The sequence below is a fragment of the Scyliorhinus canicula genome, chromosome 16, assembly GCF_902713615.1.
Source record: "Scyliorhinus canicula chromosome 16, sScyCan1.1, whole genome shotgun sequence".
NCBI lineage: Eukaryota > Metazoa > Chordata > Chondrichthyes > Carcharhiniformes > Scyliorhinidae > Scyliorhinus > Scyliorhinus canicula.
The window spans coordinates 58,164,661-58,189,340 of record NC_052161.1 but is presented as its reverse complement, the minus strand read 5'-3'; the positions used below and the strand labels follow the sequence as shown (position 1 = coordinate 58,189,340).

Sequence of the window (24,680 nt, the reverse complement as noted above, 5' to 3'; positions counted from 1 at the left end):
TCACTATTACTATTTGGGGGCCTATAGAAAACTCCTAACAATGTGACCGCTACTTTCCTATTTCTAACTTCAGCCCATATTATCTCAGTAGGTAGATCCCCCTCGAACTGCCTTTCGGCAGCCATTAAACTATCCTTGATTAACAATGCTACTCCTCCACCTCTTTTACCACCTTCCTGCTCTTACTGAAACATCTATTCCCCGGAACTTCCAACAGCTATTCCCGTCCCTGTTTGAACCATATCTCCGTAATGCCCACAACATCGTAGTCCCACGTACCAATCCATGCTCCACATTCACCTACCTTATTCCGGATGCTCCTTGCATTGAAGTAGACACATTTCAACCCACCTTCCTGTCTACCAGTACACGCCTGCAACCTTGATACCCTCCTCAGTACCTCACTTCTCTCAACACTGCCTTCTGGACTACAGCTCGTTTTCCCATCCCCCTGACAAATTAGTTTAACTCCCCCCGCTTCCCCCCGAAGAGCCGTAGCAAATTTCCCTCCCAGGACATTGGTGCCCCTATGGTTCAGGTGCAAACCGTCCTGTCTGTGGAGGTCCCACCTTCCCCAGAATGTGCTCCAATTATCCACGCAACTGAAACTCTCCCTCCTACACCATCCCTGCAACCACGTGTTTATCTGCACTCTCTTCCTGTTCCTCAACTCGGCAGCACTTGGCACCGGCAACAAACCAGAGATGACACCATGGTTTGTCCTGGCTCTCAGCTTCCATACTAGCTTCCTAAATTCCTGTTTTAAATCCCCATCCCTTCTCTTACCTATGTCGTTGGTACTGATGTGTACCACGACTTGTGACTGTTCCCTCTCCCCCTTAAGGATTCTGAAAACACGGTCCGAGATGTCACGGACCCTGGGACCCGGGAGGCAACATACCATCCGTGAGTCTCTTTCGTTGCCACAGAACCGTCTATCTGTCCCTCTAACTATCGAGTCCCCAATAACTATTGCTCTCCTGCTCCCCCTCCTTCCTTTCTGAGCCACAAGGGTGGACTCAGTGCTGGAGATCCTTTCACCGTGGCTTACCCCTAGTAGGTCATCCCCCTCAACAGTATCCAAAGTGGTATACTTGTTACTGAGAGGAATGACCACAGAAGATCCCTGCACTGACTGCTTCCTCCCAGCCCCTCTCACCGTTACCCATCTATCTTGATTCTTCGGAGTAACCATATCCCTGAAGCTACTATCTATGATAACCTCTGCCTCCCGAATGATCCGAAGTTCATAGCTCCAGCTCCAGTTGCCTAACGCGGTTTCTGAGGAGCTGGAGATGGGTGCACTTCCCACAGGTGAAATCAGCAGGGACACTGACAGCGTTCCTTACCTCAAACATTCTGCAGGAGGAACATTGCAAAGCCTTCCCTGCCATCCCCCCTAGATAACTTGCCGCTAAAAACAAGAAAAAGAAAGAAAGCGCTTGCCTGATATTCACTCAACCCCTTATGTTAGAGGAGGTGGAAGGGTGGGGGGACACTACAAGTGTGGTGTCTCGGGTTTAGAAACCGCCCAACTTAAATACAGGTAAAAATAAAACACTTAACCAGCAACCACTGCGCCCCGCACGATAACAGCAATCAGCTGTTATGGGCCGCGCAAACAATTTAAATCTTAACTACTTACCCAGCAGTCACTCTGTCCTCACTCCGACCGACATGACGTGATCTCATGGTATTGGACTGGTCTCCGATGATGTGAACCTGGCAAGCAGACCTTCCCGAGGGGCTCAGGTGAATGAAGCGCAGCATGGTGGCGCCGTGGTTAGCACGGTTGCCTAATGACGCCAAGGACCCTGTATCACTGTCTGTGTGAAGTTTGCACATTCTCCCCGTTTCTGCTTGGGTTTCACCCCCACAATGCAAAAAGATGTGCAGGTTAGGTAGATTGGCCACGCTAAATTGCCCATTAATTGGAAAAACATAATTGGGTACTGTAAATTTAATAAAAGAAAATCTTCATCCCTGTCTTAAAAGGGAAATATTCGATAATTCCAATAGTCTGTGGCTAAAAAGGGCAGGTGATGTTGTTCTCATGCTTCTGGAGCTGCAACCTTTCTAGGTGGTCGCGGTTGAAGATTTGGAAGGCGCTTTTGGAGGAGCCAATGCAAGTTGCTGCAGTGCATCCGGTCTATGGTACATGCTGCTCACTGTTTGGCAATGGTGGAGGGAGTGAATGTTAAGGTGGTGATGAGTGGTCAATCAAGCGGGCTGCTTTGCCTGGATGTTGTTGAGTCTCGAGAGTGTTGTTGGAGCTGCACTCATCCAAGCAAGTGAGTGTATTTCATCACAAACCAGATTTGTGCCTTGTAGATGGGCGGAACGGTAGCACCTTGGTTAGCACTGTTGCTTCACAGCGCCAGGATCCCAGGTTCGTTTCGCGCTTGGGTCACTGTCTGTGTAGAGTCTGCACATTCTCCCTTATCTGTGTGGGTTTCCTCCGGGTACTCCGGTTTCCTGCCACAAGTCCCAAAAGACGTGCTTGTTAGGTGAATTGGACATTCTGAATTCTCCATCTGTGTACCCGAACCGTCATTGGAATGTGTTGACTAGGGGCTATTCACAGTAACTTCATTGCAGTGTTAATGTAAGCCCACTTGTGACAATAATAAAGATTATTATTAGATGGTGGACAGGTTTTGGGGTGTCACTTTGGGAACTCACTGCAAAATTCCCAGCCTCTGACCTGCTCTTGTCATTACAGTATTTATATGGCTGGTCCAGTTATTTTTCTGATCAATAGTAATGTTCTGGATGTTGATGATGGGGGATTCAGTGCTGGTAATGCTGTTGAATATCAAGAAGCAGTAAAGATGTTGAAGATGGTCATTGCCTGGCACTTGTGTGGCATATATATTACTTGCCACCTTTCAGCCCAAGCCTGATTATTGTCCAGGTCTTGTATATGGACAGAGACTGCTTCAGTATCTGAATGGTATTGGAGACTGTGCAATCATCACCAAACATCCCCACTTCTGATCTTATGATTGAAGAAAAGCCATTAATGAAGCATCTGAAAATGGTTGAGGTCTAGATGGTTGAGATACTACCCCAAGCAATTTCTGCAAATACATTCTAGGGCTGAGATGATTGACCTCCAATAAGTTTCTGCTGGGAATGGCTCCAACCACCAGAGAGTTTTCTGCCTGATTTCCATCGACTTTGATTTTGCCAGTGCTCCTTGATGCCACACTCGGTCAAATGCTGCCATGATATCCGGAGTGTGCGTGTTTGGGAGGCGGGGGGGGGGGGGGGGGGGGGTTGCGGTTGATGTTTTGGCATTCTATACATTCTGAAACCATGTAACTCATCTACTGCCGTGCTTATTTTATATTAATAGTAGCTGTCATATTTATTTCTGCAATTCTGGTTAGCTGCTTGGGTTGATCTGTGTTTAATTTGTCCTATTTTTAAAGCCAGTTTAAGCGAACCTTGGATTTATTGGTGGCTAATTGCTGAGGAGGTTTTTCCAGGGTTTGGCAGCACCAAGCCGCCTTGCAGGGGCCAGATTCTAATGACCTGAAATTAAGAAATGGTTGGCAATTTGTTTTTCTCTTTTTAATATCGTTTAGGTGTGATTTGCTTTTTGAATATGAACTTTGAGCTGGTTGTGTGCGAGTATGAGGCAAATTTGCATCTGTGATACTTTGAAGTGTGACAGATGCTGTTTGCTCGATACAATACTTTTGCATAGATAAATAGGTAGATTAAAGTGCCACCATCTGTTTTCTGTTCATTTATTGATTTTTAAACCTAATTGGTGTATTATACGTCTTAGCAGTTCCATAACTGATTATGTGAGGAGAATTGCCAAGAATTTGAAGTTTATATTATGGAGCACTATAAATTTCATGAGTCTCAACTTGGGATTTATTGTTTTATTACTATGGCCAAGGTGAGAATTTTGCATTTAATTATTTTAAAATTTCACTAGTAATTCATAGCTTCTGGGTAGTTTGCCTGAGGTCAATGCTTGATTTTTATTTAAAACACGTAATGAAATTTGAGTACCGCTAAATGTTTTTGCACTGATTTAAGAGTTGACAGATAACATCTTTCAGATCTATGGGATAATTTGGTTAAGCTTAAAAATTATTTAATTCATTGATTTCAGAGTCCACCTTCTTCTTAGGGAATACAACTCATATGCAGATATGCTGTATGATTTTACTGTTACAGTGCCAGTGGGCTAAACCGATGGCTTGTAATGCAGAACAAGACCAGCAGCGCGGGTTCAATTCCCGTACCTGCCTCCCTTAACAGGTTCTGGAATGTGGGAGCTTTTCACAGTAACTTCATTGAAGCCTACTTGTGACAATAAGGTATTATTATTAACTTGTTCAATCAGCGTTATCATTTCATTCAGGGCTTGGCTCTCAGGATGTCTTTCCCGTTTCTCACACTGAGCTGCCGGGACTATAGTCTTACACTTGCGAAAAGTACAAATGGCTAACCTTGCTGGATCTTCTAAGGTTGACCACATTGCATACTCAAGGAAAACCTCTAGCCTGAATTTCTCCATTCACTTGGAGTAATTGACAACACATGACAGAAGCTTGCCGTACGATATGGGGAAGAATTTATATTTGATCTAAAATGGTTTTATTGTTCCATTTCACAAAGTAGCTGTGCAGTTGCTGCTATGCACAGAGTAGGTGAAACAACGGCTGCCTTTTGGGCACAGGCAGACCCCAGGGGCCCCCTGGTGAGGGGGAATATGAGCCTGGATAGTCCAAGCCCCTGCGCCGCAATCGCATCAAGGATGCCGGTCCGTGGATTCTGCGGTGCCATTGGCGCTGGCGCGGCACTGGTCGGGGGCCGCTCTATGCGGGCCCCTGGCGATTCTCCGCGCAGGATGGGCCAGGTGGCTGCCGAGATAGGTCGAGTCCCACTGGCGCCGTTCACATGTGGTCTTACCCAGCGGGACATCGCCGTCCATCCTGCGGGGAGCGGCCTGGTAGGAGAAAGGGGGGATCCGACCCCATGGAGGGCCTGCACAGTGGCCTGGCCCACGATTTGGGCCTACCGATCGGCAGGCAGGCCTCTCCTGATGGGGGCCTCTTTTACTCCATGCCGGCCCCTGTAGCTCTCCACCATGTTGCATCGGGGCCGGTGCGGAGAAGGAAGATACCGCTCCATGCGCGAGTTTGCGCTGGTCGCAGCGCGCATGCCCTGTTTGATGTCGGCATTAACAGCTGGAGCTGTGTGAGTTGCTCCAGTGCCGTGCTGGCCCCCTGTAAGGCTCAGGCTCGCTGCTCCTGGGGCCTGTTGATGCCTGTTTATTATCTGGAGCCAAATTTCACATGAAACTGCACTAGACACTGGGCAGGATTCTCCCGTCTGCCACCCGCGTGTTTCTCGGCCACATGCCGTTCGCTGGCGGCGGGATTCTATCTTCCTGCTGATTGTCAATGGGATTTCTCATTGTAACCACCCCACACCGCCATGAAACCTGCCAGCGAGAAAATTGAATCGCAACGACCGGAGAATTCTGGCCAAATGAGTTGGTGATGGAAATAGGAGAAATCACGCATTGCTGATATAATGCAGCTGGCCAAGCCCCACCTGCCAGCTTAACCAATGGGCGAAGGCAATCCTTCTAATTTCATTCATGTAGTGAATATGAAATTACCTCGAGAATAACTTAAGTGGCAAGCTACTTTCAGGGCTCTCTCTGGCAGCTGTTTGGAAATAACCTAAATCAAGATTGAGGTTTAAAAAATTAAGAGTTTAAAGTTGACCAAGGAACGAGTTAATATTTTCACATATCTGAGAATGGTTTTACCTCTCTGACTCAACAGTGCTTCCAGCTATGTAAAATATGAGTTAAAATGCAGAGCACTTATTTAAAGCCAATGGATTAATTTATTTCTTGGAAGATTTTCTCCAAATCTTTAAATACCTCTGTTACTATCTTAACTTTTCAAAAGGTAATAAGTTAGATTTCTTTCCAGATCAAAAATGCTTTTGCACAAATTTAATGTTATTTTTAATTTTGAACCGCTCAGTGCCTAACTAGAAAATTCCACAAGGAAGGGACTTTTGTAGCTCACTTGTAGCTTTATCACTTGTGAGTAATATGGTTCTTCCATTTGTTTTGCGTTATAAAATACTTCATATTTATTTATCCAATTACTGATTAGAGAAGCCTGTCTTTAACTCCTTTTGTGCTGTTGGAGGGAGGGAGAATAGTGTTTATGGGAGGAATTGTGCCATCCTGAAGGTGAGACTGATTAATCTCACCTACCAATGTGACATGGTTGAGTTTGTATTTTATGCAGTCACTGTGAATGTTGCCACTGGTTTGATAAGTAATGTGACCAGACATGTCCAGAATGGATTGGAAGATTCTTCAGCAATACCTTTGATTGGCATCAAGGCTTGATAGAATTTTACAAAATAATATTTAATATGATGGCAATCATGGTTCTTGAGAAAATATAAATCAATAAATATTCAATACATTTTCCAGAATGCAATGATAATTATTTTAATTTTGATATTGAGACGCAAACATCATTTCTGACAGGTGCTGGTGCAGGCACTCTTACAGGATTAGAGAATGAACTCGTGGGTGCAAAAAATAAGATGGCCCCATAGATAAACAGCAGAGGAGACATACACATGTGCAAAGATGTCAGACAGGGAAAAGGTCAGCTGATCAGTCTAACCTCTCCAATACAAGTTGTGATGTCGTTGTGCGTCAGGTCAAGAGACCTCATGCTCCTTAAGAATTATGTAGTCACCTGAGAACAGCAAAACAACAGCTTCATCACAGAAACATGTGCACTATATAATGGAGCAACTTGTCCAAACTCCTTCGAAGGCACCTTCCAAACCCACAATCTCTACCACCTGGCATGAGAAGGGTGGCATATGCATGGAAACACCATCACCCTCCATGCCACACACCATCCTGACTTGGTTTTATATCACCATTCCTTCGCTGTCAAAATCTTGGAACTTCCTTGCTAACAGCTTTAGCACCACATGCAGCGATTCAAGATGGCGGGTGGCTCACAAAGACAATGAGGGATGGACAATAAATGCTGGCCTAGCCAGCAACACCCACATCCTATGAAATTTTTTAAAACAGTCCTAACTATGATTTTTTGACAAAACAAAATAACCTCTTTCATGATATAATAATGGATTATACCATGAATATAATCCAATACATGCAGATCAGCTTGTGAAATGAGCTACTTTCTGATTTATGGCATTGCCTACTCCTTTACTCAGAAGCACATAAACATAGATTTACTACAAAATAAAGTCACAGAAGTAAAGGTCAATAGATGGGAAAGTGTCGTCCTCCTCTCCTCCTTACTCTAGAAACTGATATACCTCTCGTCTTGAACTTTGCAGTCTCCAAAACTGTATAAAGAAGTAGCACGTTTGTCAAATGTGCAATGCAGTTGTCGGTGCAGCTCAATGCCTATCCAGTCAAAGTAGAATTGTTGTGTCCTGGTACAGGTCAGATATATGCACATAAAGGGAGGAATATTAGGTCTATTGTCTATTCCTTTTAACTGAATTACTGCGCATGATAATTTCTCATTAACTTTGGGATTGACTAATTTGAATGTCTTTGAAGCCAACTGTGATGTTTTCTCAATTTGTTTTCAAGGTTGGACAATACGCTAGAAGAAATTATATTTAAACTGGTGCCTGGTCTTAAAGAAAGTAAGTGGAATGGCCTCATTTTTTACTGTTCAGTTTAATGGATTCAGCCCTATTAAAAACTGTTAAATAACTAATTAGTTAAAGGGTCAAACTTTATATAACCCGACAAATAGAAGTCCTTATGAAAATTTCATTTTGCACAATTGTTAGTTATGTTGTTAATACCAGTATTAATAATGTCAACTGATGGCCATTTCGAAGTATGTTGGGTAGACAATGGCTCGTTTGGATTTTGGTTCAGCTCCTCTAATGAATATCCCATCAGTCAATCCGGTTAATAAATACTTTCCAAAGGATTTTTGAAGTGAAAGGGCCCTCACCAGCCCCACCTCTCTCCACCCCCTATACATGCCATCCATCTCCCCCAGCTTAAATCCGTGGTTCCCACACAGTGTTGTTAGTACTGACATCCCCTCCATCCTAAAGTGCCTCCTCAACTGGTTCCACACTCTAATCATGGATTGTACCTCCAGGCACACCGTGTACCTCCTTGACGCCAGCGGAAGCGCCGCTGTCACCATGGCCCTTAGGCTGGACCCCCTACAGGAGTCCTCCTCCATCCTAATCCACTCTAACTCCTCTCTTTCCCACCACCACCTCACCTTCTCTGCATTTCTTGCCCAGTAGTAACAGATTTGGGAACGCCAACCGCCTTTCTGCCTCTGCCTCTATAGCAGGGCCCTCTTCACCTGAGGTACTTTTCCCCACCCATATAAACTCCAAAACCGCTACATCCAGTTCCAGAAAAAGGCCTTCAGAATGAAGATCGGGACGGTTTGGAATACAAATGAAAACCTTGGCAGAATGTTCATTTTTACCACCTGGTCCCTCCCCGCCAATGACAGGTGTATTGTATCCCATCTCCTAAAATTCTCTCTAAACTCCTCCACCAACTTTGTCAGGTTCCATTTGTGCATCATCACCCACTCCCCTGTCACCTGAACCCCCAAATTCCTAAGCCTGTCCCTGGCACCACTAAATGCCAACAACCCAAGATTGGCTGCCCAACCCTCCTCATTCACCGGAAACACCTCACTCTTTCCAACATTCAGCTTGTAGCCCAAGAAGGCCCGAACCTCTCTGTAAATGTCAATAATTCCCCCCATACTCTCCAAAGGGTCCGACACCAACAGCAGCAGGTCATCCGTGTACAGCGACACCCAGTGTTCCCTACTCTCCCTCACAGTCCCCTACCATTCTACTGACCCCCTAAGGGCCATCGCCAAGGGCTCTATCGGCAGCGGGAATAGCAACAGCACCTGCGGACACCGGTGGCTTGTTTCCCAGCCTAAAGTGCCTCTTCAACTGATTCCACACCTTATCGTGAACTGTATCACCAAGCTCACCGTGTACCTCCTCGACACCAGCGGAAGCGCCGTTGTCACCATGGCCCTCAGGCTGGACCGCTTACAGGACTCATCCTCCATCCTAACCCACTCTAACCCCTCTCCTTCCCACCACCGCCTCACCTTCTCTGCATTTGGTGCAACCTGAAACTCTGAACTCATCAAGTTTATCCACTGGGTAACAGCAGACACACCCATGCACAAATTTCAATCCAAACGCAAACCTTCCCAAAATCTCAAACAGCTACCATCACTCCACCTGGTCGAAAGCCTTCGCTACATCCACAGAGACCACTACCTCCAGTATCTGTCCCTTCGAACGGGGTCATGATCACGGTTAATTATCACCTAATATTACTGGAAAGCTGCCTGCCCTTTACGAAACCCGTTTGGTCCTCTACAACCACCATGGAACACATTTCATAGAATTTACAGTGCAGAAGGAGGCCATTCGGTCCATTGAGTCTGCACCAGCTCTTGGAAAGAGCACCTTTCCCAAGTCCATACCTCCACCCGATCCCCATTACCCAGTACCTCATCCAACACTAAGGGCAATTTTGGACACTAAGGGCAATTTAGCATGGCCAATCCACCTAACCTGCACATCTTTGGACTGTGGGAGGAAATCGGAGCACCCGGAGGAAACCCACGCACACACGGGGAGAACGTGAAGACTTCGCACAGACAGTGACCCAAGCTGGGAATCGAACCTGGGACCCTGGAGCTGTGAAGCAATTGTGCCAACCACAATGCTACCGTGCTGCCCACATCGCCCGACCTTCAAATGTCACCCACTGTTTCGCCGGTGCAGTACCTCAAATTGGATCTGCCTTCAGTATAGAACCGCTTTGGCCTTGTCGAACCCGGCGCATCTTTTCACCAGCTCCGCTCCAATATCCTGATAGATTTGGACCCTGATCCCCTCCCATTCGCAGTTCTGCTTCTCCCTAACCCACCACAGGATCTTCTCCTTCTCCACAAATCTACGGAGCCTCACAATCACTCCCCGTAGCAGCTCCCTCGCTCTCGGCTTCTGCCTTAGGGACATGTATGGCCTATCCACCTCCAGGGTGTTGTGCTGCACCCCCTCTGCTACCAGCCCCCACCAGCATCCTTTAGACATATCTCATGGCACTTGTGCCTTCCACACCCTTTGGCAAGCCAACAACATGCAGGTTCTGCCTTCTGGGTCTATTCTCCTGCTCCTCTACCTTTGCCCTTAACGACTTGCAAAGGTTCTCCAGGAGCCCCACCTCCGCTTCCAACACCACCACCCGATCACTGTGATCGGACATCACCTTCGTCCTCTCCCGAATCTCCGACCCCTGTGCCTCCAGGCACTTCTCGACTCTCTTCATCGAGCCTTTCAGGGGTGCTACCGCTCCCTCGATGGCCTTCGACTGATCTTCCTTTCGCTGCTGGCAGAACTCCTCTCGAATAAAAGTCATCAACTGTTCCATTTGGGATTTTCCAACTTGTAACACCCCTTCCCCCTCCGCCATCTTCCCAATCGCTACTGCGCCACAGGTCTCCTCCAGTTCCTTGGCTGGATCTGGTATCCGGTAGACATGTCACTCACGGGGGGAATTTCTCCTCCACACCATCAGCTATACTTTCCTGTCAAAATTCCCCCGCTTTCGGATAAATAGAGCTCAAGCTAACGCCTTCGAACCAGAGCTGCCCTGTGTGCAAACACTCACTCCATGGCCACCACCGGAAGTGAAAATCATTGATGTAACTGGCAAAAGAAACTTTGGGATTTTTTGGAATAGTTTTAGCAGCAAATTTGGTTTCTAAAGAACATGTTTTCCTCCTTTTGTTAACTTTATTAAAAAAAGTAACTTGCGAACTAGTGAACAGGAGAAATGGAAAGCAGTCCATTGACCTTTAATTTGTGTTTTTTACTATCTCAGTCGTGCTTCCAGGTTAAATCGATCTTCCAAAGAATAGCTGACAAAAAAAGGGTGGTAATGAATGTTAAGTCCTGATTAAGTGATACTCAAAAGCAAATTATGAAAATGCAAAACTTGGAATTTGCTACACAAAGTCACATAAGAGTTGGTGCAGAAGGGATGAATGAGCAAGATCTCTGATTATTTTTATTTAGACCAACATTTATCGGCCTTCCCTAATTGGACACATGATAGCACAGTGGTTATCACTGCTGCCTCACAACGCCAGGGGCCCAGGTTCAATTCCGGCCTTGGGTGTTGCGTGGAGTTTTTACGTTCTCCACATGTCTGTGTGGGCTTCCTCCGGGTGCTCCGGTTTCCTCCCTCAGTCCAAAGATGTGCAGATTAGGTGGATTTGCCATGCTAAATTGCCCCTTAGAGTCCAGGGATGTCCAGGTTCAGTTACGGAGTAGGTCGGGTGGACGGGTGATTGGACATGGTTAGAGTGCTCTTTCGAAAGTTCGGTGCAGACTCGGTGGCCTGCATGGCCACCTTCTGCATTTAGGGATTCTATTATTCAAATTGCCTTGAGAAAGGGGTGTTGCTCCCCTTCTTGAACTGCTGCAGTCCATCTTGTGCAGGTACATCCAAAGTGCTGTTAGAGAGGAAGTTCCCAGATTTTGACCCTGTGATAATGAAGAATCAGTTATATAGATCCACGTCAGGATGGTGTATGCTTTGAAGGGATATTGCAGGCGATGGTATTCCCTTTACACTTTTAGTTAACACATGAGTGACAGATTTGGGATGGTGGGTTGAGTGGATAGCGATGGGGCAATGATTGAGCAATGGGGAGGTTGGGCAGAAGGATTTATTTTCTTAACACAGCTCCTGGAATCTAGTATAATTCCCACTGTGAAAGAATTGCATTCAAGGTGTAATTATTTGTTGGTTCCATACACACTACATGCCACTTTTGTGTCCACAGTGCTTAATTAGTTGAACAATTAATATAGTTGCTGTAAATATTGCAATCCCTAGTTTAGATTTCTTCAGGAAATGAGGTTATAAGTACCTTTTAAAAAATATAAATCAAATCAATGCAATGTACAACGCTGATACACAACATGTGTTAATGACATTGTGCAAATTAACACTCAAGTGGAAATTTTTGCTGCAATGAATGATATTGGAACTATTGAAGATGAACGAGCACCATTCTGAGCTGCAAACATTCAATAGTTTTGCAGAAAAAACAGATTTGCTATTTTTTGTTTGAGCCGCATTTCCAACACGCAAACTGGAAATTATAACATTTATATAGATTATCCAACTAGATGGGAATGTGAAATAAGCAGATAATTACTTCTCCTGTACACTTCAAATTGTGTCAGGCAGAAGGTGCCAGTGAAGTAAGCATGGTAACAGAGGATCCGTTTATTCGAGAGGTTTTGTAAAAATTCATTTACGGGATGTGGGCATCGCTGGTTAGCCCAGCCTTTATTGCCTATGCCTAATTGCCCTTCAGAAGGTGGTAGTGAGTTGCCTTCTTGAAACACTGCAGTCCTTGAGGTGTAAGTACATCCACTGTGCTGAGCAGCGACAGTGAAGGAACGGCGGTATATTTCCAAGTGAGGGTGGTGAGTTATTGCAGTGCATCTTGTAGGTGGTCCACATGGCTGCCAGTGTTCATCAGTGGTGGAGGATTGAATGTTTGTGGAAAGGGGAGCAATACAGCGGGCTGCTTTGTCCTGGATGGTGTCAGGCTTCTTGAGTGTTGTTTGAGCTGCACTCATCCAGTGCAGTGGAGAGTATTCCATTACACTCCTGACTTGTGCCTTGCAAATGGTGGACAAGCTTTAGGGGGTCAGGAGGCTAGTTACTCATCATAAGATTCCTAGTCTTTGACCTGCCCTGGTAGCCATAATATTAATGTGGGTAGTCCAGTTCAGTTTCTGATCAATGGTAACACCCAGGATGTTGATTGTGGAGGATTCAGTGATGGTAATGCCATTGAATGCCAAGGGCAGTGATTAGATCCTCTCTTGTAGGAGATGTTCATTGCCTGGCACTTGTGTGACACAAATGTAACTTGCCACTTGTCAGCCGAAGCCTGGATTTTGTCCAGGTCTTGCTCTATTAGGACATGGACTGCTTCACTATCTGAGAAGAAGTCACGAATAGTACTGACCATTGTGCAGTTATCCGCAGACGTCCCCACTTCTGACTTTATGATGGAAGGGAGGTCATTGATGAAGCAGCTGAAGATGGTTGAGCCTAGGGCGCTACCCTGAGGAACTCCTGCAGTGATGCCTTAAGTTGAGATGATTGACCTCCAACCACCACAACCACCTTCCTTTGTGCCAGGTGTGACCAGCCAGCGGAGAGTTTCCCCCTGATTCCCATTGACTCCAGTTTAGCTCGGGCTCCTTGATGCCATACTGCGTCAAATGCTGCCTTGATGTCAAGGGCAGTCACTCTCACCTCACCTCTGGCATTCAGCTCTTTTGTCCATGTTTGAACCAAGGCTGTAATAAGGTTTGGAGCTGAGTGATTCTGGCAGAACCCAAACTGAGCGTCAGTCAGTAGGTTATTGCTGAGTAAGTACTGCTTGACAGAACCGTTGATGCCTACTTCCGTCACTTTGCTGCTGATGGAGAGTAGACTGGTAGGGCGGTAATTGGCTGGGTTGAATCTGTCCTGTTCTTGTGTACAGGGCACACCTGGACAAGTTTCTACATTGCTGGGTAGATTCCAGTGTTGTAGCTGTACTGGAACAACTTGGCCAGGGGTGCGATGAGTTCTGGAGTACAAGTCTTCAGTACTATTACCGGGATATTGTCAGGGCCCATAGCCTTTGCAGTATCCAGTGCCTTCAGTCGTTTCTTGATATCACGTGGAGTGAATCATATTGGCTGAAGTCTGACATCTGTGATGCTGGGGACCTCCAGAGGAGACCGAGATAGATCACCCACTCAGCTGAAGATTGTTGCGAATGTCTCAGCCTTGTCTTTTGCACATATGTGCTGGGCTTCTTCATCATTGAGGATGGGGGATATTTGTGAAATCGCATCCTCCGGTGAGTTGTTTAATTGTCCACCACCATTCATGGCTGGATGTGGCAGGTGTACAGAGCTTAGATCTGATATGTTCATTGTGGAATCACTTAGCTCTGTCTATTTCTTGCTACTTATGCTGTTTGGCACACAAGTAGTCCTTAATTGTAGCTTCACCAGGTTGACACTTCATTTGTCGGTATGCCTGATGTTGCTCCTGACATGCTCTCCTGCACTCTTCATTGAACAAGGGTTGATCTCCTGGCTTGGTGGTAATGGTAGAGTGGGGGATATACCAGGCCATGAGGTTTCAGATTGTGATCGAATATAATTCTGCTGCTGCGAATGGCCCACAGTGCCTTATAGATGCCCAGCCTTGAGTTGCCAGATCTGTTTGAAGTCTATCCCATTTAGCATGGTGGTTGTGCCACACAACACGATGGAGGATATCTTCAATGTAAAGACAGGACTTTGTTTCCACAAGGACTGTGTGGTAGTCACTTCTACCAATACTGTCATGGACAGATGCATCTGCAGCAGGCAGATTGGTGAGGATGAGGTCAAGTATGTTTTTCCCTCTTGTTGGTTCCCTCACCACCTGCTGCAGTCCCAGTTTGGCAGCTATGTCCTTTCGGACCCAGCCAGTTCAGTCTGTGGTGGTACTACCAAGTCACTCTTGGCGATTGACATTGAAGACCCCTACCCAAAGCATATTCTGCGCCCTCGCAACCCCCAGTGCTTCCTCCAAGTGGTGTTCAACATGGAGGAGTACTGATTCATCAGCTGATGGTGGCCGGTATGTGGTAATCAGCAGGATGTTTCCTTGTCCATGTTTAATCTGAAGCCATGAGACTTCATGGGGTCGCGAGTCGCTGTAGAGGACTCCCAGGGCAACTCCCTCCCAACTGTATACCACCTCTGCTGGTTCTGTCCTGTCTGTGAAAATGACTGTGTCAGGCAGTTGCTTAACTAGTCTGTGAGACAACTCTCCCAACTTTGGCGCAAGCCCCTTTGTAAGGAGGACTTTGAGGGTCGGCTGGGCTGAGTTTGCCGTTGTCATTTCCGGTGCCTGGTTCAGTGCCAGGTGACTGTCTGGTTTCATTCCTTTTTGTGTTTTCGTAGCGGTTGAATACAACTGAGTGGCTTACTGATCCATTTCAGATCGCATTTCGGAATTAACCTGTGGGTCTGGAGTCACATGTAGGCCAGACTAGGTAAGGATGGCAGATTTCATTCCATAAAAGGAAAACCAGATGGGTTTTTACAACAATCGACAATAATTTCATGGTAATCATTAATTCCAGAAATGTTATTGAGTTTAAATTCCATCACCTACCGTGATGAAATTTGAACGAGGTCCCCAGATCATTAACCTGGGTCTCTGAATTACTCGTCCAGTGACAATACCACTATGCCACCGTCTCCCCCTGGTGGACATATATGTCAGTTGACCCCCAACCCTATGAGCCAATCATGATCAATCAATAGTTGACGTGTAAACCAGGCTTTGCATAACCTTTGCTGTGCTATTTTGACACCTTTTGTGCAGTCCCAAACTAGATTAACAAAATAGTTGCTGCTATGCCTTTTCTGTGACAATCTCAATGCTTGTGAAGTGGGGACAGGAGTTTTAAGACAGAAACCTGATTGCTTCGGTAATGTTAATGGATATGGGTTATGTAGAAACTTTGGAAGCAAGCTGTCATGCACCCACTATCTTACCTGCAGAGGAAAAGGTTTGTGGAAAAGAGAATATTTGACGTTGAGTTATTCATATAAAGCTTAACATTCAATGATGCTTGCCAAAACCAATTTCCTGGTGAAATCTGACTTTTCCAATTGGCGTATGGCGTATATGATCAAATGAAACCTTGCCCTAGTGGCTTTTGTAACTTTTTTTAACAGTAAATTGAAGAGTACATTGAAAAACTTAGCCAATATTTATATTCTTTTGACCAGTGGAAAAACGGCAGGAAGAAGAATTCTGGAAAAAAAATAAACCACAAGAGAATGGAGAAGGTAATCTGAACAGAACTGGCTATCATCTTTAGTTTAAGGAATTGACCTAAAAGCTCTCATGGCATTGGAGTAAAGTGTTGTTGTTGTCTCAGGACAGCTTGATTTGTTTGCTTGGGGATTGATAAAGATAGCCATTAGTGTTGAGGAATGCTTAAAGCTGGTATAGAACAAAGAACAAACAAAGAAATGTACAGCACAGGAACAGCCCTTCGGCCCTCCAAGCCTGCGCCGACCATGCTGCGCGTCTAAACTAAAATCTACACTTCCGGGGTCCGTATCCCTCTATTCCCATCCTATTCATGCATTTGTCAAGATGCCCCTTAAACATCACTATTGTTCCTGCTTCCACCACCTCCTCCAGCAGCGAGTTCCAGGAACCCACTACCCTCTGTGTAAAAAACGTGCCTCGTACATCTCCTCTAAACCTTGCCCCTCGTACCTTAAACCTATGGCCCAATCATGGTATGATTCTGATGGTGTCTTTTGGGAGCTTATAATGTGCACGTTTCATCACCCATTCTGAACCCCCCCCCACTTTGCTTTAAATTATTCATCTTGTTAGGCCCCCATGTCATTCATTGTCCCTCAGTTGAGAATAGCATTCCTCACCAGCACCTTCCTGCTGTTGAATACAAGGAGGCACCAGCAGTTAACGTGGGCTGACTCTATCTAATTCCCTTCTTTCCCAGTGAGGAATTCTCCAGTATGCAGTCAACAATTTCCTCCTTAAAGACGCCAATGATCAAGGCCTTGAATGCATACGACCACTGCAGAATTATTTTAGAAATAAGCTAATTGCATTCAGAAACTAAAGATTGCAACAGATTTCTTTGAGTCATATTTTTGGTACATTGATTCAGCTCGTTGGCTTACGTTGAGGAATCGCTGATGAGATGCCAGATCTTGTTGGTAAATTTGGAGGAAAGCATTAACCCAAGCCTGGTTCATTTTGCCAATTGGAAAAAACACTGCAGTTGAATCATCTTCATTCAGTTTTTAGTGCATCTATTAATGGTCAATAGCAAAGATACAGGAGCAGATCATACATCTGCCTATTCTGATAAGATATAATAGACCCATGGTGAAGAGGGAAGGGACTTAGAAAGGAGAGGAAGGACAGAGCGATAGTGAAGGAACCACGTTTTAAAATTGTACTTTACTTATTTATTGGGAGAATTGTGTGTTTATCAAGATTAACTGTCAGTGTTGAGAAGTGAAAGATTTTTATATTGTGATCGACCTGATGGGTGGCACGGTGGCAGAGTGGTTATCACTGCTGCCTCACGGCGCTGAGGACTCGGGTTCAATCCTGGCGCGGGGTCATTGTTCATGTGGAGTTTGCACATTCTCCCCATGTCTGCGTCTCATCCCCACAACCCAAAAAGATATGCAGGGCAGGTGAATTGGCCATGCTAAATTGGCCCTTAATTGGAAGAAAAAGAATTGGATACTCTGAATTTATTTATTTTTAAATCCAGTGACCTGACTATGTTACTAGGCCAGATATAATGTGGTCGGATGCAGAGGAAAGCTTCCTTTATTCAATTTCAGCAATGTGTCTTAACGCCAATTCCAAGAGACTATCCTAACTGCCCCCATGTAAATGTTACTGTCATGGGTGTAATTTTAACTGTGACGCAGGAAGTGGGTGCCACTTGCTTTTTTGCTGACTCCCAGGCAATTCCAAGGAAAATTTAAAGTGCCAGCAGTGTGACCGAGAGACACTGCGATCACACGGCGGGCGGCCATCAGTTGATAATGTAGCAGATATTGGTGGGCTATAAAAGAGCCTCCTGGACAAACAGCAAGAAAATTTATCATGGCAATAACTTTCCAGCCTAAATCCATTGCCATTAACTGAAGACTTATTGAGAAAACAAAGGTGGCACGGGTGATTTACAAATTTGAATTTCACTTAGAAATATTTGACATTATGTTGGTTTCACCTAATTCATCTGTGCATCATTGTGATTTGTTGAGACGAACTGAGCCAGAGAGTTAAATGTACCGCTGTGCCTCACGATTGGCACAGACTGATGGTTACAGGGGAGTTAGAGACGCTTCCCTTTTTGTGGAAGAAATTATGAAGTGTTTTCCCTTTCACACTTTATTGCATATTAATGTTCGTGTCCACTGCTGTACTCGCCACTCTGGGACATGGAAAACTTGTCGGCTCAGCTGACTCCCATACTTTCATTGGAGCATAGGAAGCGAACTCAAAGCCCTGAGATGGACCCACATAGATACAGTACCGAAACCAGTCTTTAGGCCCCTCATTTTCTGACCTTGACTGACCACCCCACAACGTTCAGGATGCCAGCCCCTCTCACTTCACTCCTCCATGCTCCAACCCCATCCTCTGTTTTCCATTTGCCTTCCCTTACATTCCTCCATGTCCCTGACCCCACTCCACAAGCCCTCTGTGGTGAATGTATTATACTAATAATCCACCAGTGTATTTGTATCTGTGCTGTTGCACTTGTATTTGTATCTGTGCTATGCTGTTGCCCTTGTGGGCTTCTCCTATGGGCCATTGTATGGCATAATCCATAGGGGAACATGTTGGGGCATGTATGGGCTCCGCTCATAGCTCCTACCCTTGAAGGGAGGTATAAAGAGCAGTCGACCTGTAGGCGGTTCTCATAGTTGATTTAGTCGCAGGCAGGCACTGTTCTAAGTTGATTAAAGTCACGGTTTACTTCTACTCATGTCTCGAGCGAATTGATGGTCGCATCAATTTAATCAACTTAAACGCAACTATGGAATCGGTCCTCAAACCTGACCGACTGGAACTCGATCCGCAGGCCGCGGAGGCGAAAGAAATTTTTTCACACTGGCTCAGATGCTTCAAGGCCTATCTCGCAGCCTTCTCCACACCTACCGTCACCGACGAACAGAAGCTGAGCCTCCACGCACGAGTGAGCCTCTGTATTGTTATTGTGATTTGTTATTGTTATTGAATCTCTGTTCAACTCGCCGGGGCCTCCTCCTACGCAGACGCCCTCGCGATGCTCGAACGCCTCTATGTACAGCCCATGAACGAGGTCTACGCGCGACACATCCTCACCACTCGCCGCCAGCATCCCAGGGAATCGCTAGACGACTACCTACGCGACCTCAAAGTCCTCGCACGCAGCTGCAACTATCAGGCCGTTACGGCTCCTCAACATATGGAACTTGCCGTCCGGGACGTCTACGTGGCGGGAGTTCGGTCCAACTATGTGAGACAGCGCCTACTCGAAAAGGGGGCCCTGGATCGGACGGTAAAGTTAGCCTCCTCTCTGGAAGTAGCGTTCCAGAGCCTTAACGCGTTCCCGGCTGACCACGTGAACCCCTCGTGGACCCCCGACCAAAGAGTACCCCAGGCCTGTGCCGTGCGGCCGCCCGCCCATCATGGGGGGCTACACTGCTATTTCTGCGGCCAGTCCCAACACCCCCGGCAGCACTGCCCAGTCCGTAACGCGAACTGCAGCAGCTGCGGGAGAAAAGGACATTTTGCCAAAGTTTGCCTGGCCAGGTCCAAGAACTCTAGCTCACAGGCCCGATCCTCAGACTCACAGGCCCGCAGACCCCGCTCTGTGGCAGCGTGTCTGCCGACCCCGACCCCTGCAGACGCATCATCAGCCTCGTGCTATCTGTGGGGGCAGCCATCTGCCAGCCCTCACAGCACGTGCGACTCACGGGGACCGCCATCTTGGCCATCCTCCCCCACGCGGCCGGCCACGTGCGATCCATGGGGGCCATTATCTTGGACGCCACCTTCCTCACCGCCTACCACGCTCGACCAATGGGGCCGCCATCTTAGCCGCCATCTGCTACACCGCTCAATGCGTACGATCAACAAGAGCAGCCATCGCGGAGCTGCCCCAACACCTCCGACCACGCCGACTACCCGCAACTCAGCGCGGTCACCCTGGACCAGTCGCAACCCAAGCACCTCCGGAGCTTTATGATGACCGTCCGGGTAAACGGGCACGAGACGCCTTGCCTTTTCAACTCTGGGAGCACAGAGAGCTTCATTCACCCAGACATGGTAAGACGCTGCTCGCTCACAATTCTCGTGGCGCACCAAACCATCTCCCTCGCCTCTGGGTCGCACTCGGTGCAAATCCAAGGGTGCACTACCGCAACCCTAGCAATACAGGGCACCGAGTACGGCAATTTTAAATTATATGTGCTCCCAGACCTCTGCGCTCCTCTCCTATTGGGACTAGATTTCCAATGCAACCTCAGGAGCCTAACTCTGAAATTCGGGGGGCCCCTACCCCCACTCACCATATGCAGCCTCGCGACCCTAAAAGTCGACCCTCCCCAACTCTTCATAATCCTCACCGCTGACTGCAAACCAGGCGCTACCAGAAGCAGGCGGTATAGCATACAGGACAGGACTTTTATCAGGTTTGAGGTCCAGCGACTCTTACGGGAGGGAGTCATCGAGGCCAGCAATAGCCCCTGGAGAGCTCAGGTGGTGGTCGTCAAGACCGGGGAAAAGAATCGGATGGTTATAGATTACCGCCAAACCATAAACCGGGACACGCAACCCGATGCATACCCACTTCCCCGGATTGCAGACATGGTAAACCAGATCGCTCACTACCGGGTGTTCTCCACAGTGGATCTGAAGTCTGCATACCACCAGCTCCCAATCCACCGGAGGACCGCCACTACACGGCTTTTGAGGCAGACGGCCGCCTTTTTCACTTCCCCCGGGTCCCCTTTGGCGTCACGAATGGGGTTTCGATGTTCCAAAGAACAATGGACCGAATGGTGGACCAGTACGGGCTGCAGGCCACATTTCCGTACTTGGAAAATGTCACCATCTGCGGCCATGATCAGCAGGACCACGATGCCAACCTCCACAGATTTCTCCAAACCGCCCAAACCCTAAACCTCACGTACAACAAGGAGAAATGCGTTTTCCGCACAACCAGACTAGCCATCCTCGGCTACGTCGTGGAAAACGGGGTTCCAGGACCCGACCTTGACGGTATGCGCTCCCTCCTGCAACTTCCCCTCCCCCACTGCTCCAAGGCCCTGAAGAGGTGCCTCGGGTTCTTTTCATATTATGCCCATGGGTCCCCAACTATGCGGACAAAGCCCGCCCACTAATCAAGGCCACCATCTTCCCACTGGCAACTGAGGCCCGCCAGGCCTTCAGCTGCATCAAGGCAGACATCGCCAAAGCCACGATGCGCATGGTGGACGAGTCCGTCCCCTTCCAGGTGGAGAGCGACACATCAGAGGTCGCTCTCGCTGCTACCCTCAATCAAGCAGACAGACCGGTAGCGTTTTTTTGCGCACCCTCACCACCTCTGAAATTCGGCACTCCTCAGTCGAGAAGGAGGCCCAAGCCATCGTGGAAGCCATATGGCACTGGAGGCACTACCTTGCTGGTAGGAGGTTTACCCTCGTCACCGACCAACGATCGGTAGCCTTCGTGTTCGACAATACGCAGCGGGGCAAAATCAAGAATGATAAAATCTTGAGGTGGAGGATCGAACTCTCCGCCTATAATTGCGATATAGTATATCGTCCTGGGAACTTCAACGAGCCCCCAGATGCCCTGTCCCGTGGCACATGCGCCAGCGCGCAAGGTGACTGTCTACGGGCTATCCACGATGACCTCTGCCACCCGGGGGTCACCCGGCTTATCCACTATATCAAGGCCCGCAACCTGCCCTACACCAAGGAGGTCAGAGCCATGACCAGGGACTGCCAGATCTGTGCGGAGTGTAAACCATACTTCTATCGACCAGATAAGGCCTACCTGGTAAAGGCATCCCGGCCCTTTGAGCGCCTCAGTATCGATTTCAAAGGGCCCCTCCCCTCCAATAACCGCAATACATATTTCCTCAATATTATTGATGAGTTCTCCTGCTTTCCCTTTGCAATTCCTTGCCCCGACATGACCACGTCCACCGTCATTGAATTCCTACATAGTGTCTTCACCCTGTTTCGTTTCCCCAATTATGTCCACAGTGACCGGGGCTCGTCGTTCATGAGCGACTAACTGCGTCAGTACCTGCTCGCCTCGAGTAGGACTACCAGTTATAACCCCAGGGGAAACGGGCAGGTGGAGAGGGAGAACGTGACGGTCTGGAAGACCGTCCTACTGACCCTGCGGTCCAGGAATCTCCCAGTTTCTCACTGTCAGGAGGTCCTCCCTGATGCGCTCCACTCTATTAGGTCCCTACTTTGCACGGCCACAAACGAGACCCCTCATGACCGCCTATTTGTTTTCCCCAGGGGATCCACCTCAGGAGCCTCACTCCTGTCGTGGCTGAAGACACCGGGGCCGGTCCTACTCAGAAAGCACGTCAGGAGCCATAAGTCCGATCCTCTGGTCGAGAGGGTCCAGCTCCTACACTCCAACCCCCAGTTATCTTTATATCGAACACCCCGATGGCCGACAGGATACAGTCTCCCTCCGGGACCTGGCTCACCAGTTCCACCACCACCGCCCCTCCACCATATCCCGCCCAACCTACCACGACCAATGCCCCCGAACCTATATGGCTCCCGCGCTCCCTCCCCCCCGCTATCCCCCCTTCACCGATCTACAGGAATGAAGCTCCAGAAGAGACGCTCCCGGAGTCCACGTCTGTACCCGCACCGGCGCCCTCACTACAGATGCCAGCACGGACGAGTTCGACACCCGGGTCAGCAACAACGCCAGAGCTTCGGCGATCACAGCGCACAATCCGTGTGCCGGACCGGCTGAACTTATGAACCTATCACTCCCGCCAGACTTCATTTTTTTAACAGGGGGTGAATGTGGTGAATGTATTATACTAATAATCCACCAGTGTATTTTTATCTGTGCTGTTGCACTTGTATTTGCATCTGTGCTATGCTGTTGCCCTTGTGGGCTTCTCCTATGGGCCATTGTATGGCATTATCCATAGGGGAACATGTTGGGGCATGTATGGGCTCCGCCCATGGCTCCTCCCCTTGAAGGGAGGTATAAAGAGCAGTCAACCTGTAGGCAGTTCTCAGCATTGGTTCAGTCGCAGGCAGGCACTGTTCTAAGTTGATTAAAGCCACGGTTTACTTCTACTCATGTCTCGAGTGAATTGATGGTCGCATCACTCTCCTCCCTCACCACTGATTCACCCTTGCCAGTCGCAAGCCTCCATTCATGCTGCCAGTCTCCTGCTGTTGCACACCACCTTTAAGCGAATATGAACTGGATACTACAAAATTCTTATGCTGTTGACCTTAACGCTGGGATGTAATCAAAAGAAGTTTTATACTAATAAGTATTCATGGCATGCAAATGTGTTACAAGTAGGAACGCATCACAGGATAGCATGAGGCCCGACATGCCACAAACGTACCACTGACTTAATCTCTCCTTGTCTACCCCTCATTGAGAAATCAAAATTTTAGCCCCTGTCTAATTCAGCCACCCCTCACACCACCTTTCCGTCCCTTGCAGGCTCCACAAAAACCCAGATTGCCAAATTAGTGTTTGTTGCTAAAAATGCATTTTTCATACGATCATCCCGAAAAGGTCTTACACTCTCATTTTGAAGAACACTAGGGAAGAGCTTCTATAGAGATGATAAATGAATAAAAAATGATTGTTTTGGAACTTGTAAGAGATCAGGAGACCCTGACCAACTGTCCAGGAAACCTCCATTGAATTCCAAAAGTGCAGAAGCAGGCCATTTGGTCCATCAGGTCTTTACCAGCCCTCTGAAAGCGGATCCTACCTAGGCCCACTCCCTGCCCTATCCCCGTAACTTCACCTAGCCTGCACATCTTTGAACACTAAGGGGAAATTTTAGCATGGCCAAACCACCTAACCTACACATCTTTGGACTGTGAGAAAAAAAGAGGAAGCCCATACAGACGCGGGAAGAACGTGCAAACTCTATGCAGTCACCCAAGATTGGAATCAAACCCCGGTTTCTAGCACTGTAAGGCAGCAGTGCTAACCACTGTGCCACCGTGCCTCCCTGTGTAAACTTGTGTAAAGTGTCAGAGTATTACAAGGAGCAATGAGTTATTTCACACAAATAACTTTTAATGCATCACAAAATGTTATAATCTCTCCTTCCTGTAACTTTAACTGTGCTAAGAAATGACCAAAGATTAGTGAGCAGAAGTAGACAATTCTACCAATAACTAGTGCAATTTATGTAACTATTTTTAGCTAATTGATCTGGGTCACCAAGCTTTCAGTCATACAGGGATCTGCGTAATTTAAATGGTTGGACATTTGGCACAGTAAACTACCAAATTCTGTAACATGATTGCGGAAGATGAAGGAGAAGATTTTTGAAAAATAAAATATTACGTCTCAGAAAATTTACTTGTGACAGGATTATTGCAGCGAGTTATGTACTGCACATTTTTTGAAATGATTGTCTGTGTTTCTGAAAAGATAATGAAGGCCCCAAAGCGAAGAAAGCTAAAATCGAAGAAGAAGAGGACCAAGAAGATCAGGATTATCACAGAAGTGATCCACAGATTGCCATTTGTCTAGACTGTCTCCGCAACAATGGGCAATCAGGAGATAATACTGTAAAGGTATTAACACATCATTGCCTTCATTTATGGGTTTACTCTTTAAGAGATACTTAGTGAATGATAAAACAATATATAATGTAGCGTTAATTTAATGCCTTAGAGGGTTACAGTAGAATTTCGGCAGAGGT

At 47.1% G+C, this 24,680-nt stretch overlaps 1 protein-coding gene across 5 annotated transcripts in view; it reads left to right on the top strand.

Annotated features, from left to right (window-relative positions):
- The window catches only part of pcgf5b (polycomb group ring finger 5b), a 249,944-nt gene that overhangs the window by 168,860 nt on the left and 56,404 nt on the right, over nt 1-24,680 (top strand). For 4 of the 5 annotated variants that reach the window (XM_038822035.1, XM_038822036.1, XM_038822038.1 and 1 more), the window contains 3 exons: nt 7,649-7,704; nt 15,958-16,017; nt 24,407-24,552. In XM_038822035.1, coding sequence (XP_038677963.1) covers nt 7,649-7,704; nt 15,958-16,017; nt 24,407-24,552 — 262 coding nt within the window. The remainder of the gene's footprint in view (nt 1-7,648; nt 7,705-15,957; nt 16,018-24,406; nt 24,553-24,680) is intronic. The other variant, XM_038822039.1, reaches the window with a different exon arrangement.